The 16,146-nt window shown below is 61.5% G+C and overlaps 1 protein-coding gene across 5 annotated transcripts; it reads right to left on the reverse strand.

The window, feature by feature from the left end:
* Nucleotides 1–1,247: 1,247 nt before the first annotated feature.
* Nucleotides 1,248–15,205, reverse strand: WDR81 (WD repeat domain 81). 5 transcript variants are annotated; one of them, XM_030799538.1, is made up of 11 exons: nt 12,933–13,011; nt 11,292–11,928; nt 9,445–9,552; nt 8,985–9,175; nt 8,672–8,862; nt 7,454–7,619; nt 7,114–7,279; nt 5,729–6,418; nt 4,048–4,193; nt 3,546–3,725; nt 1,883–2,424 (listed from the first exon to the last, which is right to left on the reverse strand). In XM_030799538.1, the coding sequence occupies exons 2-11, from the start codon at nt 11,803–11,805 to the stop codon at nt 2,104–2,106; spliced, it is 2,673 nt and encodes an 890-aa protein (XP_030655398.1). In that variant the 5' UTR covers nt 11,806–11,928; nt 12,933–13,011; the 3' UTR covers nt 1,883–2,103. The 5 variants fall into 5 exon arrangements, 4 of the variants coding, with proteins under 4 accessions (XP_030655395.1, XP_030655398.1, XP_030655397.1 ...); XM_030799535.1 differs by having other exon boundaries at nt 1,248–2,424; nt 11,292–14,958; XR_004026949.1 differs by lacking the exon at nt 1,883–2,424 and having other exon boundaries at nt 3,707–3,725; nt 7,169–7,279; nt 11,292–15,205.
* Nucleotides 15,206–16,146: the final 941 nt, after the last annotated feature.

Consider the following 16,146-nt stretch of genomic DNA (forward strand, 5'->3'; position numbering starts at 1 on the left):
GGGAGGAGAGATGAGAGGGACCTGGCCTCTCCCACCGCCCTGCCACTCCGCAGCAAGGTCTCTTTCCCCTAGCCAAGAGCGAGGGTTCTAGAAACTGGCCTGGGGCTGTGTGAACCAGAAGCCTGGCAGCCCGTGCAAAGATCAGGCTTCTTCCCACCCTCACGCCTGCTCCTCACTCCCCACATCAGGCTGCTCCCCCCCCCCCTCCTCACCCCTCACCCCCCCCCCCCCCCCCCCCCCTCCCCCCCCCCCCCCCCCCCCCCCCCTCACTCCCCCCCCCCCCCCCCCCCCCATCAGGCTCCTTCCCACCCTCGCACCTGCTCCTCACCCCCGCATCAGCGCCTTCCCACCCTCGCCCTGCTCCTCACTCCCCGCATCAGGCTCCTTCCCACCCTCGCGCCTGCTCCTCATCCCGCATCAGGCGCCTTCCCACCCCACGCCTCTCCTCACTCCCCACATCAGGCTGCTTCCCACCCTCACGCCTGCTCCTCACTCCCCGCATCAGGCTCCTTCCCACCCTCACCCTGCTCCTCACTCCCCGCATCCCCCCCCCCCCCCCTCCCCCCCCCCCCCCCCCCCCACCTGCTCCTCACCCCGCATCAGGCTGCTTCCCACCCTCACGCCTGCTCCTCACTCCCCGCATCAGGCTCCTTCCCACCCTCACACCTGCTCCTCATTCCCCGCATCAGGCTGCTTCCCACCCTCACGCCTGCTCCTCATTCCCCGCATCAGGCTCCTTCCCCCCTCCGCCCTCCCCTCCCCCATCAGCGCCTCCCCCCCCCCTGCTCCTCACTCCCCGCATCAGGCTGCCTCCCACCCTCGCGCCTGCTCCTCACTCCCCGCATCAGGCTGCCTCCCGCCCTCACGCCTGCTCCTCACCCCGCATCAGGCTGCTCCCCCCTCACGCCTGCTCCTCACTCCCCGCATCAGGCTCCTTCCCACCCTCGCACCTGCTCCTCACTCCCTGCATCAGGCTGCTTCCCACCCTCACGCCTGCTCCTCACTCCCCGCATCAGGCTGCTTCCCACCCTCACTGTCCTGGAAACTGCTGGGTCTCAACTTTCCCCACCCTGACACCACCAGCAAGATAAGCCTGAGGCCGGGTGTGGTGGCTCACACCCGTAATCCCAACACTTTGGGAGGCCGAGGCAGGAGGATCACTTGAGCCCAGGAGCTGGAGACCAGCTTGGGCAACATAGTCAGACTCCATCTCTATTGAAAAAAAAAAAAAAGACAAGCCTCAGTTTGCCCCATGGCTCTTCCAAAGGATTTATTGGTCCTATTTACACCTATTGCAAATTGTGAGGAGGCAGCAGGGGCCAACCCCTGGACCTCATCTCCATCTAGAATGTGAGGCCGCAGGGATGCTTCAGTCTTCCTCTGGCAGAGACCCAAGGTGCAGAGATGATTCTTCTCACCCCTTCGCTCGGGGTCGTGGAGCCCCAGCAGGGGTTCAGGGCCCAGAGGCTGCCCCCTCAGCTCAAGGCACAAACACTGTGGTTAGGGGTGGGCAGGCAACGCAGGGACTCACTCCTGGCAGGCACCACTGGCCAAGTGCACCTTCTCACCCCTGCTGCTAGCTTCTTTCTTCCTTCCCCTCCTGGTCCCACACTGGCCAGGGCCTGGATGGGTGGCCACTTAAACCCTAGACCCAGGCCCTTAACTCCTGGACCAGGCCAGCTTCCCTGTCATAGAGGGATGGGGCAGAGAGTGCCCAGTGGGGGCTGAGGGGCTAGAGACTGGCTGGGCAGGGCCAGGCTCCCTTCCCCTTCCCGAGCTTCCCTGTCCTCATGTGGACCCAGAGGGCAGCGCTGGGAAGAAGTGAAAGTGGCAACGCTTCCTCCTGCTCTTACTTCCTGCTTGCTAGGAGCAGCGTGTCCCCAAGCCATGAATGAGACCCCTCTGACAGGCTTGGTGGCCCTGGTGATTCAGGGGCCAGGACTCCCCCACTCCAGTTGGAGGCCCTAGTTGGCAGGCCATGTGGGCACCCAGGGCGTGGGACCCAGGGCCTCCCTGGAGGGAGCTGCTGCTCGGGGAACAGGGTGAGCGGACACCCCCCTGCAGACGTCTTCCCACCCCTGCCCGGCCAGCTCCTGCCTCGGTCTATGCCAGGAGGCGGATAACCCCGTTGTCTGAGCCCAGCAGGAGGTGGCGTTTAGTGGGCAGCAAGGCCAGGCTGGTGAGCGTGCCACGGAAGTTCTCAGAGCTGAGCTTCGTGGTGGCCTGCGAGGGTGGCTCGAGCAGGGAGCAGACGCCAATCTTGTTGGACACAGTGCCGGTGACCACCTCGCTGCCGTACAGGTCAAAGGTGTGGATGGGGTCGGATGCTGACTTGTAGTGATGGGTGGGCTTCTGCTCCAGCTCCTTCCAGACGGTCAAGGAATGGTCAGAGGAGGAGCTGACCAGGACGCTGCCCTCCACCGCCTGTCCCGGGAGAGGAGAGCCTCAGCAGGGGCCTGGGTCCTTCTGCACACCCTTGAGCCCCAAGGCCTTCCCAGTTGCCTCCACAGTCTCTCTCCAGGGAGACAGGCTGTCCTGGGTGGGTGACAGGCTGCCACCCTCCCACACACACCATATTCACATTGGTTCATTTTAATACACTCAGCATCCGTAAGCCAGTAGTCACTCTAACTTGAGAACTACACACAGGCATGGCGCCAGGCGTGCACGTGACGACTTGACCTTCGTAACAACCCTATGTGGTGGATGCTGCCATTGTCCCCATTTCACAGAGAGGAAAAGCAAGGCTCAGAGAAGTGAAGTAACCACACCAAGGTCACGGGGCCAGTAAGCAGCAGAGCTGGGATTAACACCCAGGCTGACCCCAGAGCCCTCCCGACACTTTCTTGGAAAGTTAGAATTTGGGGGCACCTTGAGCTGAGGGTTCCCTGGGGCTCTGGAGGGAGCCAGCGACAGCCTGCTCTCAGCAGGGCAACGCGAGACTCCTGGCCTCCAGCCAAGCTGGGGAGGAAAGTCCCACCTGCCTGCAGAAATCCTCCCAAACGAAGCCCTGTTCCTCCCCTCCTGGGCCTCCCTGAGCAGCTCCCTGAGGCCTGTGACTGGGAATGGAGGGAAGGGGAGGGGAAGGAGAGGGGGGCAGGATCCCCATGCCCAGGCCTGCTCCTGCCCCCACCAGGGCAGCCCAGCAGGGCCATGGACTCTGCTCAGTGGTCTACGGGCAGTAAACAGCCTCCCAGCTGAGCTTTATTTAACCTGAACTGGGTCACGGACAGGGCCTGACCCCTGGTCCTCCAAGTAAGACAAATATGGACAAGGGTTACTCATTAGAACATCTCCATGAGCAGCAGGGTCAGCCCTGCCCCATGGCTCCCGCCCCCATGGCCTGCCTCCTGCGGAGGCCCCTCCAGTGCGACTGGCTCCCAAGCGGGCCCGAGAGGGCTACCCTCCCTGCCCATTAGTCCTGGACCAGGTATATAAGACAGACCAGTTCGAGCCTGTCCCCGGGCAGGCAGGCCCTAAGCAGGGGTGATGGCTGGACAGGGGCGGGGGCCGGGCAGCAAGTGAAGGGGGACCCGGCACGTCACCTTGATCTGCAGAATGTCCCCCTCGTGGGCTGGCCAGCCTCGCAGAACCAGGCCCGTGCGGGTGTCCAGGAGCACCATGAAGCCCGAGGAGAAGCCGGCCACGACGCTACGGCCACTGGGGCTGACGGCCAGGGCACGGACAAGCCCAGGGTTCAGCCCACCGCCCAGTCGGAACTCGTGCTGCAGGGAGAGGGCGGCTGAGCTGAGGCACCACCTTCCCATCCCACGCTCCCCAAGGGCCTGCCCACCACCCAAGCCCACACGGCAGGAAGGTCTGAGCCTCTGACCCTCATCAGGGGGGCATGAAAAGCCCAGAACCCCCCCCCCATCACAGGCCAGAGTCCTGCCCCACAGGGTGTGCGGCTGTGGGTGATCTAGCAGCAAAGAGGAACTAACTAGGGCCCCAGAACAACATCCTGGCTTTCTGTTTTTGGGGAGTCTCTCCTCCCTGCCAGGTCCCCAGAGAACAAGGCGAGTGCTCAGGGAACTGGACCCCCCTGACCTGCAGACCAGGCTTCCTGCAGTCCACAAAGCGCAGGGTAGAGTCAGAGCTGGCCATGGTGATGCTGGTGTGGGGGGCAGGCATGACAGCCACCGCAGTCAGGGGCACCCGGCTGTCCAGCGGCTCCACTGTGCGAAGGGTCTTCCCTGGGAAGGAAAGTCACAGTGGATCTGGGGTCCCAGCAGCTGATGGAAGAGCCCTGGGAACTTCTAATCCCCCAACTCACTGCACACCTGCCTCCCGTCCCCCAAGGATCCTTAGAAAATGCTAAAGATGTTTCTTTTTTTTGAGATGGAGTCTTGCTCTGTCGCACAGGCTGGAGTGCAGTGGCGTGATCTCGGCTCACTACAACCTCTGCCTCCCAGGTTCAAGCGATTCTCCTGCCTCAGCCTCCTGAGTAGCTGGGATTACAGGTGTCTGCCACCACACCTAGCTAGTTTTTTTGTATTTTTATTTTTACTTTTATTTTTTTGAGACAGAGTCTTGCTCTGTCGCCAGGCTGGAGTGCAGTGGCACGATCTCAGCTCACAGCAACCTCTGCCTCCCGGGTTCACGCCATTCTCCTGCCTCAGCCTCCCGAATAGCTGGGACTACAGGCGCCCGCCACCACGCCCGGCTAATTTTTTGTATTTTTAGTAGAGACGGGGTTTCACCATGTTAGCCAGGATGGTCTCGATCTCCTGACCTTGTGATCCGCCCGCCTCAGCCTCCCAAAGTGCTGGGATTACAGGCGTGAGCCACCACGCCTGGCCTTTTTTTGTATTTTTAGTAGAGACGGGGTTTTGCCATGTCGGCCAGTCTAGTGTCTAACTCCTGGCCTCCCAAAGTGCTGAGATTACAGGCATGAGCCACTGCATCCGGCCTAAAGATGCTTCTTGACTCTCCCACCTTCCTGCTTCCATGGCCCGGCCAGGCTCCGATCCCCAAAGCAACCTTCTCTCTCTGCACAGCACTGCTGACCCAATGCCACCTCCCTGTCTTCCCTGACACCATCCCTTTCCCCCTTTTAACCATATTTCTCCCTATGGTGATGCCAAAAAACAAGCAACCACTGGCCAAATATCTGCTACACATGAAGCCAAAACCCTACATGTGTTATCTTCTTTTTTTTTTTTTTTTGAGACAGAGTCTCGCTCTGTTGCCCGGGCTGGAGTGCAGTGGCACGATCTCAGCTCACGGCAACCTCTGCCACCTGAGTTTGAGAGAGTCTCCTGCCTCAGCCTCCTGTGTAGCTGGGACTACAGGCGCCCGCCACCACGCCCGGCTAATTTTTGTATTTTTAGTAGAGACGGGGTTTCACCGTGTTAGCCAGGATGGTCTCGATCTCCTGACCTCATGATCCGCCCTCCTCGGCCTCCCAAAGTGCAGGGATTACAGGCGTGAGGCACCGCGCCCGGCCGTGTGTTATCTTCTAAGCCAGTTTTTCTGATTCTCAGTTTATAGATGGGAAAACAGATGCTTCCAGCAGCAGGAACTTGCTCAAGGTCACCCAGCAAGTGAGCCGGTGGAGCCAACTCAGACTCACGTCTAACAGATTCCGAGCCCTAACTACTCCCCTAGGCGGCCTCGCCGGGTCTCCCCAGACTTCTCAGCATTACAGCCCCACCCTCGGACCCCCTTCCGGGAGGCCTGGCGGGGCACGGGAGCAGGAAGAGAACAGGCCTCACCTGGGCCCGCTCACCTGTGAAGGGGTCCCAGACGTGCACGGCCCCGTCACAGCTCACCACGTGCTGCGGGGCCTCGAGCTGGCCCACGAAGAAGACGCTCTTGCGGTGCTGGGTGTAGACAAGGCGTGGGGCCGTCTCGCTGGTCCCGTCGCCGCAGTTGTACAGCGGCCAGAGGCGCACGGTACGATCCTTGCTGCCGCTCAGGAAGAACTCCTCGCTGCTCAGGGGTGCCACACACTTGACGGCCCCCGAGTGGCCCGGGAAGCTCTGCAGGCGGATCTGGTGGAAGTGAAAGTGGGCATCCTGCTGGCTCACTCCGATCTCATACTGCCAGTATGCCAGCCAGTTTCCGCTCAGCCCGTGGGCGCTCCGCGGCAGCTCCTGCTTCAGGGCGTTCTCCTCGTTCCGGCTGCCCGGGCCCCCGCCACCCACCCCCGAGATGGGGCCCAGCGGTCCGGGGTTCTCAGGCCGAGAGTCAATGGGGATCTGAATGCGATTCCCCACCAGGACGCTCCCAAAGGTCCCTGAGTGGCCATCATCCTGAGGGCAGCCCCCACCCTGGGGGTCCCACTCGGGGCCGGTGCTGGGCACGGTGGGCTCCACGCTGGCAGGGTTGCGACTGCTCGGGCTGATGCTCTCCAAGTACAGCCCCGCCAGCTCCCCAACCAGCTCGTGGTTGGGGATGATTTTCCGGATGATGTCACCTGGATGGGAGTGGGAGAGGTCCTGAGACAGGGAAGATGGCATGCGGCTGCTATCACCCATCCAAGGACTCGGGAGCCACAGAAGATGGGGCAGGAACTGGCTCTGCAACTCTGGGCAAGTAACTCTGTCTCTGAGCCTCAGTTTCCTCCCTGCTGAAATGTGGATTCATTCCGTTGTGATGTGCACATGAGCGTCTTCTATATGTGCTGTGCCGTGCTGGGCACTAGGAATAGAATACGGAACAACACAGGTGGTGCCCTGGTCTCCCAAAGCTTAGATTTCAGTGGTGGGATGATAACACCTGTAACCACAGGGCTGTTTGTCCTCTCCAGGGAGACGACACGCTGAAACGATCAGCACAGCACCGTGCAGGGCCCAGAGGGGAAGCTTCGTCAACAGGAGGCCACTCCTTCCCTCTCGCCAGCTCCTGCAGACCGCCAGTCCAGCGCCCTGACTCTCCTGCCTTCCCCAGGGATGCTACAGGCCAGCTTCTGGGCCTCTCTTGCTGGCTACTGCTCAGTCCCTGTTTGTATGTCACCTTAGGGGTAGGGGTTTGAGGCCAAATCCCTTTGCTCTCACCCAAAAAAACTGCTTAGAACCCACTGCTGACTCTGGGGGAAGGGGCAGAGAATGGGGCCTCCCAAGGGAGGAGACAGCCACGAAGGCTGTGATGGGGAACGTCACAGGGCAGTACCCAACAGGCAGGAGAAGGGCACGTAGATTGTGTACGCCATCTCCAGGGTGAACACCTTCTGCAGCTCGTCCAGCAGGGCGGGGTCCACGGGCCGCTGCTGCCCATCAGAGAAGACCACCTGTGGCAGCTGGCCCTCGCCGCGGCCCGCGGGGTCCAGCTTCAGATCCTGTGAGCAAGACGCCCAGGGGGTCAGCAGGTCCACAGCTCCCGCCCCGGCCCACCCTGGCCCTCGCCGCGGCCCGCGGGGTCCAGCTTCAGATCCTATGAGCAAGACGCCCAGGCGGTCAGCCAGGTCCACAGCCCCCGCCCCAGCCCGCCCTGGCCCAGCAGATCTGCCCACCTGTTGCCGAAGCTCATGCAGCTGAGAGAAGACCTGGAAGAAGGTGGCCACGGGCTCGCTCAGGTGCTGCTGGACCATCTCCTGTCCGATGCGCAGGCAGATGAGGGCGATGAGGCTGATGGTTTTCACACACAGGATGGTCCGGGCCTGAGCCCCACTTGGGAACCTGGAAACAGAGCTCATGAGCTCCAGCCCCCCGTTCTGCAGGACGTGACCAGAATCTAGCAAAAGCTTTATTTATTTTTATTTTTATTGAGATGGAGTCTTGCTCTGTCACCCAGGCTGGAGTGCAGTGGTGCGATCTCGGCTCACTGCAACCTCCGCTTCCTGGGTTCAAGTGATTCTCCTGCTTCAGTCTCCCGAGTAGCTGGGAATACAGGCATGAGCCACCACACCCTGCTAATTTTTTTTGTATTTTTAGTAGAGACGGGGTTTTGCCATATTGGCCAGGCTGGTCTCAAACTCCTGACCTCAAGTGATCCACCCACCTTGGCCTCCCAAAGTGCTGGGATTACAGGCATGAGCCACAGCACCCAGCATATATATATATATATATATATACTTTTTTTTTTTGAGACAGAGTCTTGCACTGTCACCTGGGCTGCAGTACAATAGCGTGATCTCAGCTCACTGCAACCTCCGCCTCCAGGGTTCAAGCAATTCTCCCGCTTCAGCCTCCCGAGTACCTGGGATTACAGGCACCTGCTGCCATGCCCAGCGAGTATTTTGTATTTTTAGTAGAGTCAGGGTTTCACCATGTTGGCCAGGCGGGTCTCAAACTCCTGACCTCGTGATCCACCCGCCTCGGCCTCCCAAAGTGCTGGGATTACAGGGGTGAGACACCACGCCTGGCCTTTACATGTATTTTTAGAGAGGAGGTCTCATTTTGTTGCCCAGTCTGGTCTTGAACTCCTGGGCTCAAGCAATCTTCCCGCCTCAGCCTCTCAAAGTGCTGGGATTACAGGCATGAGCCACCTCGCCCAGACATATCAAAAGCTTTAAATGAAAGGAGCTCCAAGACCAACTGGTCCAAACCAGATGAGGAAACTGAGGCACAGGAAAAGGGTGTGGCTTGCTCAGGGTCACACAGCCGGGATCAAAACCAGGACCCTTGACACCCAACCCAGTGTTACATCCTCTCGCCTGAGTTTCCCAGCCCCTCCTGGGCAGCCCCTCCGCTGGGCTGGTCCCCCTATATCAGCTGGGGCAGAGGCCTACCCCGTGGTGAGGGAGGTGAGGAAGCTGAGCACGGGCAGCAGGACCTCGTGGCTGATCCGGGGCAGGATGTCCATGAGTGTGGTGTCTGAGAGGTACACGATGATCTTCTGAGTCAGCGTCACTGCGGCCAGCAGCCCCGCCTCCTTACGGCTGTTCAGTCGGCTGGGGCCTGAGGCACTCCCTGGGGCCACCTAGAGCCACCGAGCAGATGAGGGCCGGGCAGCCCCACAGACCCCCTGGCACCCATTGACCCCGGGCCGGCCCTCAGGTCCTCAGCCTTCCCAGCCCCGGGCCTGCCAAACCAGCGACTGACCAGGTAGCTGATGTAGGGCAGGTACTGGTAGGTGAGGACAGGCTCCCCATAGAGGCGGGCGATGTGGAGGAGGCAGCCGAGCACGGGCCCTGACACGATGTCACCCAGGACCGGCCTCTTCTGGTAGATGTTGCCGGCGCTCAGCGGAGGGCTCTCGCCACTGCTCACCGTGAACTGCTGCCGAGTGGGTCCTGCCATGGAAGGGCCAGCAGCCCTGAGTCGCCAGTGGAGGGCTTGGGGGAGCCTGGCCCTGCAGGGCTGTGCTGGCTGCTTGAGCTCACTCTAGCCGGGGGCCCAGCCCGGCACTACCCAAGGCTGGCACTTACAGACTGGGACCCAGCACCTGGCCGGGGGGTGGTTTGAGGGAGGGGTGGGAAGGATCCCCGCTGGAGAGGGCTGAAGCTAGGCAGAGGGCCTGGGAGAAAGCCTCATCTCCAGCACTGACCGCAGGCCTCCTTACCAACATAACAAGACGTCAGCAGACGGAGCAGGTTCCGGGCCACGTGGCGAGAGGCCACTGTGGGGCCGAGCTTGGCAGACAGCCAGCGGACCATCTTGCAGGCTGTATCTGCGGGGTGGGAGCAGGCCCTGAGCTCCTCAGATAACAGGGGCTCATCACCCCTCCCACCCCACCCCACCCCACGGCACCAGACTCAACCACCTCCGGCTGCAGCTTTGCCAAGAGCCCAGCCCAGGCCGGCTGTCCCACACCACCCCCCTCCACGTAACAGTGGCAGAGGTGCCCAGGCCCTGGCCTGGGGGACTGTGGCTGCTCCAGGCTCCTCTCCCCAGGCACGACCTATAGGAAGTTAGCCTGCCTGTGGGGCTTCTAAAGCTCCTTAACGAGGCCTGACGCAGCCCCGGCCACCTTCCCTCTGGCCTCTCTTCCCTCCACTCCCTCGGTCTCGCCATAATGGCCTTTCCTGCTTCTCTTCTTTTTTTTTTTTTTTGAGACAGAGTCTCGCTCTGTCACCCAGGCTGGAGTGCAGTGGCACAATCTCAGCTCACTGCAACCTCCACCTTCCACCGCCCTGACTCTCCTCCTTGAGCCTCCAGGTTCAAGCAATACTCCTGCCTCAGCCTCCCAAATAGCTAGGATTACAGGCGCCCGCCACCATGCCCGGCTAATTTTTTGTATTTTTAGTAGAGATGGGGTTTCACCATATTGGCCAGGATGGTCTCAATCTCCTGAACTTGTGATCCATCCGCCTCAGCCTCCCAAAGTGCTGGGATTACAGGCGTGAGCCACCGTGTCCAGCCCCCTGCTTCTCTTCTTTAATGGAACATGACAGCCTCAGAGCCTCACACACGCTGTTCCCTCAGCCTTCAGACTTTCTTTTTGCCCATTTTTGTCTACCTTCTTCCTACTCCTACTTGAACCTCAACTGTCTCTGCTTTTAAGGAAGCCTGCTCTGACCCTTGAAAACTAGATGTAAAAGCACCTTTTTTTTTTTCTTTTTTGAGACGGAGTCCCACTCTGTTGCCCAGGCTGCAGTGCAGTGGTGTGATCTCAGCTCACTGCAACCTCCGCCTCTTGGGTTCAAGTAATTCTCCTGCCTCAGCCTCCCGAATAGCTGGGATTACAGGTGCTCGCCACCACGCCTGGCTAATTTTTGTATTTTTAGTAGAGACGGGGTTTCACCATGCTGGCCAGGCTGGTCTTGAACTCCTAACCTCAAGTGATCCTCCTGCCTCGGCCTCCCAAAGTGCTGGGATTAGAGGCATGAGCCACGGCGCCCAGCCAAAAAGCTCCATGTTCCACTCTCTCCTAGGAATGCAGCCATGTTCTTTATCGCACTAACGTAATACACTTGCTTAAGACTGTCTACACTGCGGCATCTCGTCTGCTGGGCGTGAGCTCTGTGAAAGCAGGCCTACATTTGTGTTGCAGGTGGCCCTGCCTCGATCCACTGCTTGGCCCAGAGTAGGTGCTCTGCCAGTGTGCAGGGAGAAGCAGGAGGTGGTTTTTTTTTTTTTTTTGAGACAGAGTCTCGCTCTGTCGCCCAGGCTGGAGTGCAGTGGTGCGATCTTGGCTCACTGCAAACTCCGCCTCCCAGGTTCACGCCATTCTCCTGCCTCAGCCTCCCGAATAGCTGGGACTACAGGCACCTGCCACCACGCCCGGCTATGTTTTTGTATTTTTAGTAGAGACGGGGTTTCACCATGTTACCCAGGACGGTCTCGATCTCCTGACCTCGTGAGCCGCCCGCCTTGGCCTCCCAAAGTGCTGGCATTACAGGCGTGAACCACCGCGCCGGGCTAGCAGGAGGTGTTTTTGACCAACACCTCCCAGACCTGGGAACTTACCAAGGAGGATCTTCTGTTCTTTGCCTTCTGACTGCTCAGGCAGTGGCTCCTCCTCTTCTTCCCCATCTCCCCCACTGCTGCCAGCCACAACCGTCTCCATGGACATCACCGTGTCAGACAGAGTGAGCTCAGATGCCCCGGTGACCTCCTCCTGCTCCCCCTCCTCCTCCTCCAGCACCACGCAGCTGTCCTCCTCCTCCTCCTCCTCCTCGGAGCCCTCGCTTTGCTTCAAGTCCTGGCTGCTGTCGCCTGATCGAAGGCTGCTCTTGTCCACAGGGGCGCCCCCCTCGTCTGGAGCCCGCTCCTCACCCAGGGAGGTCTCACTGGTGCTGCTCTTGTCACTCAGCCGGCCCAGGCTCACAGCCTCAGCCTCCTGGGGCTGGGGAGACTCAGTCACATAGAGCCCGGCTTGGAAGTCTTCTGTCTCAGGGAGGTCAGCCTGGTCGTGGAAGCTGACGCCGGACGTGTAGTCTGGGAGCCCCAGGCCCGAGGAGGCAGGAGGCTCCCCATCCATGGGAATCTCCTCCCCAAAAGCACAAGAGCCAGGCCCGGCCCCGGGCAGCCCACTCTCCTCCTCCTCGGCAGCCCCTGCCAGGTCCTTGCTCTCCTCCTGGGAGGCCTCTGCGCCCGCCAGCACCTGCAGGACATGGGGCAGCAGGTGAGTGAGAAATGCCTGCAGGCCCAGCCGCACCATCAGCTGGGCCACGAAGCAGTCCGTGTACAGGTAGAAGCGGCCGTGTAGCTGGCAGGGGCTCTCGTAGGCGCCAATGAGCGGCTTCAGGAGGTACTTGTTGGCATTTTTGGGGCCCAGTGCCTTGGCAACAGGTTCAAACAGATACCAGGCCGTGTACACAGCCGTGTGCTCCTCGGACATGAGTGAGAGCACGAAGGGCAGCAGGATCTCCAGGCCCTCAGGGGTGATGTCCTTCAGCACCGCGCCCAGCTGCTGCCACAGAGCAAACACCAGCTCGCGCCCCTGGGCCTCGTCCTCCACGCGCCTTGCCTGGTACAGGAGGATGAATCTGTGCAGTGCGGGGAAGTAGGGCGGGAAGGGAACCACGGAGCTGAAGGGGCTGAGAAGCTGGCTTGGGCAGGGTGGGGGCAGGCCCTGGGAGACAGGCCTATACTCAAACAGTTGGTCCAGCTTGCCCCTCTCTGCTCCCATGGGGACTTCGGGGCCACTCAGCTGCAGGAGTGTGTCCAGCACGGGCTGCAAAGACACAGGGACCTCCTTGGGGTGGCGTGTGCAGAGCCCTCGGACAGCCTGGAAGCGTACCCACAAAGGTGCATTGGGCTGCAGCGTCCGCACCCTGGTGGCAAACACCATCTCCGCCAACAGGACACCCAGCGCCTGCATGTCCCTGTGGAGGAGGCACTGCAGTGGCACAGCCGGCTGGACCTGGGGCTGCTCAGGCACCTCCAACAGGCCCCCCAGGCCTTTGGCCAAGAAGTTGCCCGTTTTCTCCAGCTCCTCCAGGGCCTGCACGGGATTGAAGCCCTCGGGAAGAAGAATCCTCCCCTCCTCGCCCTCCCCAGGGTCTGCCCCAGCAGCTTTATTCCTGCGGCCTGGACGGGAGGCTGAGGCCACTGAGAAAGAGAGAAAGCCAGGGGACGCTTGACTGGAGGAGCCCAGCTGGTCACCTGCTTTCCCAGCAAGGGAAATGGAATCCAGAGCTTCTGTGGCCTGTTCCAAGTCGTCTTCTCCTGCCACCGGCCTGTCTCTGGTCCAGCTAGCCTCACAGGGAGTGGCCTCTAAAACTGGCCGGCCCACTCCATTTGGAAGCTGTCCCGGGTTTTCTGTGAAGTCCTCCCGGCCTGTGGTCTCCTGGATGGTCTGGACCAACAGCCTGGGGATGAGCGGAGGCTCGGGGGCAAGGGCAGGAGCCCCAGCCAGGCGCTGGGGGTGTGGCTGATCGAAGAGCTGCACCACCCCGTAGCTGGCCAGGTGAGTGTGGGCGTCCACCAGGTGCAGACACACATTCTTTTCCTTGACAGCCTCCTTGCCCTGGAGTTTATAGCCAAACGTGAGGTCGATCCAATGGTGCAGGTCCCGAGACACCTCGCGGCTCTCCAGCAGGGCTCGGTGGGCAGCCACGAACTCCTGGCTGGAGCTGCACCAGGCTGGCACATCCAGGTCAGGCATGTCGGGGTGGATGGAGCGGAAGATAGAGGGATCGGTGTAGAATTCCGGAATGCACTCATCCGGGGTCCAGTTCTGCATCCGCTCCATGCTGGCCGGATACTCATGGGGCTCCCACTGCGCGCGCACGTGTCCGCAGAGCACCGAGCGAGGCGTGCGCCGAGCCTTGTACACGTAGTACGTGATGTCGGAGAGCACGTCTGAGATGTGATGGGGAACGTGAGGGGGTTCCCCGCCGCCCGCCCCGCCTGCTACGAACGCCTGCCGCGTCATCTCGTACGTGAAGTCCAGTTGCTTATCCCCCTTGTTGAGGCGGAACTTGGACTTGCGCAGGTCTCGGAAGCGCCCGTGGGGCGTGGTGAAGTCCACCACCCAGGGCAGCACGGGGTGGTAGTTGGGGTCCCCCTGCCGCCGACCTGCCAACCGATTCAGCTGCATGAGGTAGTGGAAGTTGCTGATGCGGCCGTGGACCCAATCTAGCACGAGGCTCCGAAGTTCCTCCTGGCCAGTGGGTTGCCCAGGTTGCCCTCCCTGCTCCTCTTGAGACGTAATGCCCGCCTCATCCCTTGCCACAGGGGCCTCCTCATTCTCGTCCTCCTCGGGCCTCTCATAAGCACTCAGGTCCAGTCGCAGCTCGCTGCAAAGCTTCTCATCCACCGCGATGTGATGCAAAGACAGGGCCCCACACGCCAGCCCCTGGCGGTGACAGGCGTCCATAGCCCTCAGCACGCGGAAGAGAATGAACAGCACCTTGGCCTGGCTGTTAGTCAGCTTGGCAGGGCTGAAGGTGACCACGTCATGTAGGGAGAACTGCACGTAAGGGTGCACCACATACAGCATCTCCGACGACTCCAGCAAGGCCTCGGCCCGTAAAAGACTAGGGCAAGCAGGGCTGCCCCGAGGGGGACAGGGGCCTTCTCTGGCATACGATGGGCATTGGGTAGTTTCACCCACTGGCAGGAAGGAGCAACCGTAGACCCTCTGCAGAGCCTGCCGTACTGAGTCCAAGGCAGGGACAGCTGAGGGGGCAGGGCTGTGACTGTACGGCTGGCCGTAAGTGTGGTATGCATGGCGCCACAGGTTGCGATAATTCTGGGCGGCAACCTCCTGCATGAAGCGAGTGAGGGTCTCAGGGCCGCAGGAGCAGTCCTCAAAGGGCAGGCCCCCGCCCAGAGGGTAGGACAGTCTCCGCTTCCGCAGCCCATGCACCTCCACGCGCGTCCAGCCGGCAGGCAGCCTTTGCACAGAGCGCTGCAGGAGAGTCCTGACTTCCGCTTCTCCCAGGCCCTCTGCGCGGGGACAGGGTCCCAGGGGCAGCCGGCGATCGCGGAGGCTGGCCAGCCAGCGCACAGGCACTAGGGCCACCACGTGGGTGCCCCCCGGGGCCGGAGCCAGCTGCCTGGGATCGATGCTCAGGTCTGTCTCCACGCTCCGGAGCAGCTCCTGCATGTCTGGGCTTGGGCGGGGGTGCCAGCCCCCGGCCGGGGCTCTGAGAGCGCCTTCCCGCCCCCCGCTGCCCTGGGCCATCTCCTCCAGGCCGCCCGGGGGCAGAGCGGGGCTGAGCCCAGCCACGGCCCTGCTGGCGACGGCTTCCGGGGTGCCAGGCCTGCAGGGCTGGGAGGGGCTCGGGACAGGGGCTGGGGCGGAGGTGGCCGCAGGAAGCCGGCGGCGGCGGAGCGGCGGGCGGGGGACGCGCTTACCCCTCCGCGGGTCCTGCGCTCCGGGCGCGGCGGGGCAGAGGCTGCAGGGCGCGAGCACTGGGCTCCCCCGAGACGGGTCAGCTGACGCGGGTCACGTGATCGCCCCAGCACGGAAACAAGCGCACGTGGCTCCAGAGGCCCGGGCGGGACCCCGCTTCCTGCCCGGCGGCCTCCCCGCCCTCCCTCCGGCTGCTCCGCTCTGGCTCGGTCCGGGCTCCGCCTCCTCCCGGGGCTGGAAGGGTCTCCAGCCAGCTCCAGCCGGGCCCGGCTGAGGGCGATGCCGACCTCCCCAGCCCTCCCTGCTCCCTCCAGCACGCACCAGCGCGCGGGTCCGGGAGGCTGTTCCCAGAGACGCCAGCCTCTAAGTTAAGTGCCGGCCGCACAACCAGGGGCAGAACTGGGACTTCTGTTGTGTCTATTTTTGGGACGGAGGCTTGCTCTGTCGCCCAGGCTGGAGTGCAGTGGCGCGATCTCGGCTCACCGCAACCTCCGCCTCCCGGGTTCAAGCGATTCTCCTGCCTTGGCCTCCGGAGTAGCTGGGACGTCAGGCGCGCGCCACCACGCCCGGCTAATTTTTGTATTTTTTTAGTAGAGACGTGGTTTCTCCTTGTTGGCCAGGCTGATCTCGAACTCCTGGCCTTGTGATCCACCCGTCTCGGCCTCCCAAGGTGCTGGGATGACAGGCGTGAGCCACCGCGCCCGGCCAGAACTGGGACTTGTGACATGGAATCCCCCCGGCGCCTCCATGCCGCCTTCCATAGGAAGCAGCTTTTTAATTTTCCTAAGTACTTCAACAGTCACATTCCATTTGGCCCTCACAACACACTCTGAGGTAGGGAGGACAGTTATTACTGTTTATATTTTACAAGTGATAACCAAGAACCCCCAGAGAGGCTTGTCCGCCTGGCGGAATGGAGACTTAGAAACTGGTGCCAGACTTCTTTCCGCCCAGGAGCACTCCCTCCTGACAGCCCTCTCACGGCTTTTTTAAAAAAAAAACTGGCCGGGTCCAGTG

The sequence above is a fragment of the Nomascus leucogenys genome, chromosome 19 (assembly GCF_006542625.1).
Source record: "Nomascus leucogenys isolate Asia chromosome 19, Asia_NLE_v1, whole genome shotgun sequence".
Classification (NCBI taxonomy): domain Eukaryota; kingdom Metazoa; phylum Chordata; class Mammalia; order Primates; family Hylobatidae; genus Nomascus; species Nomascus leucogenys.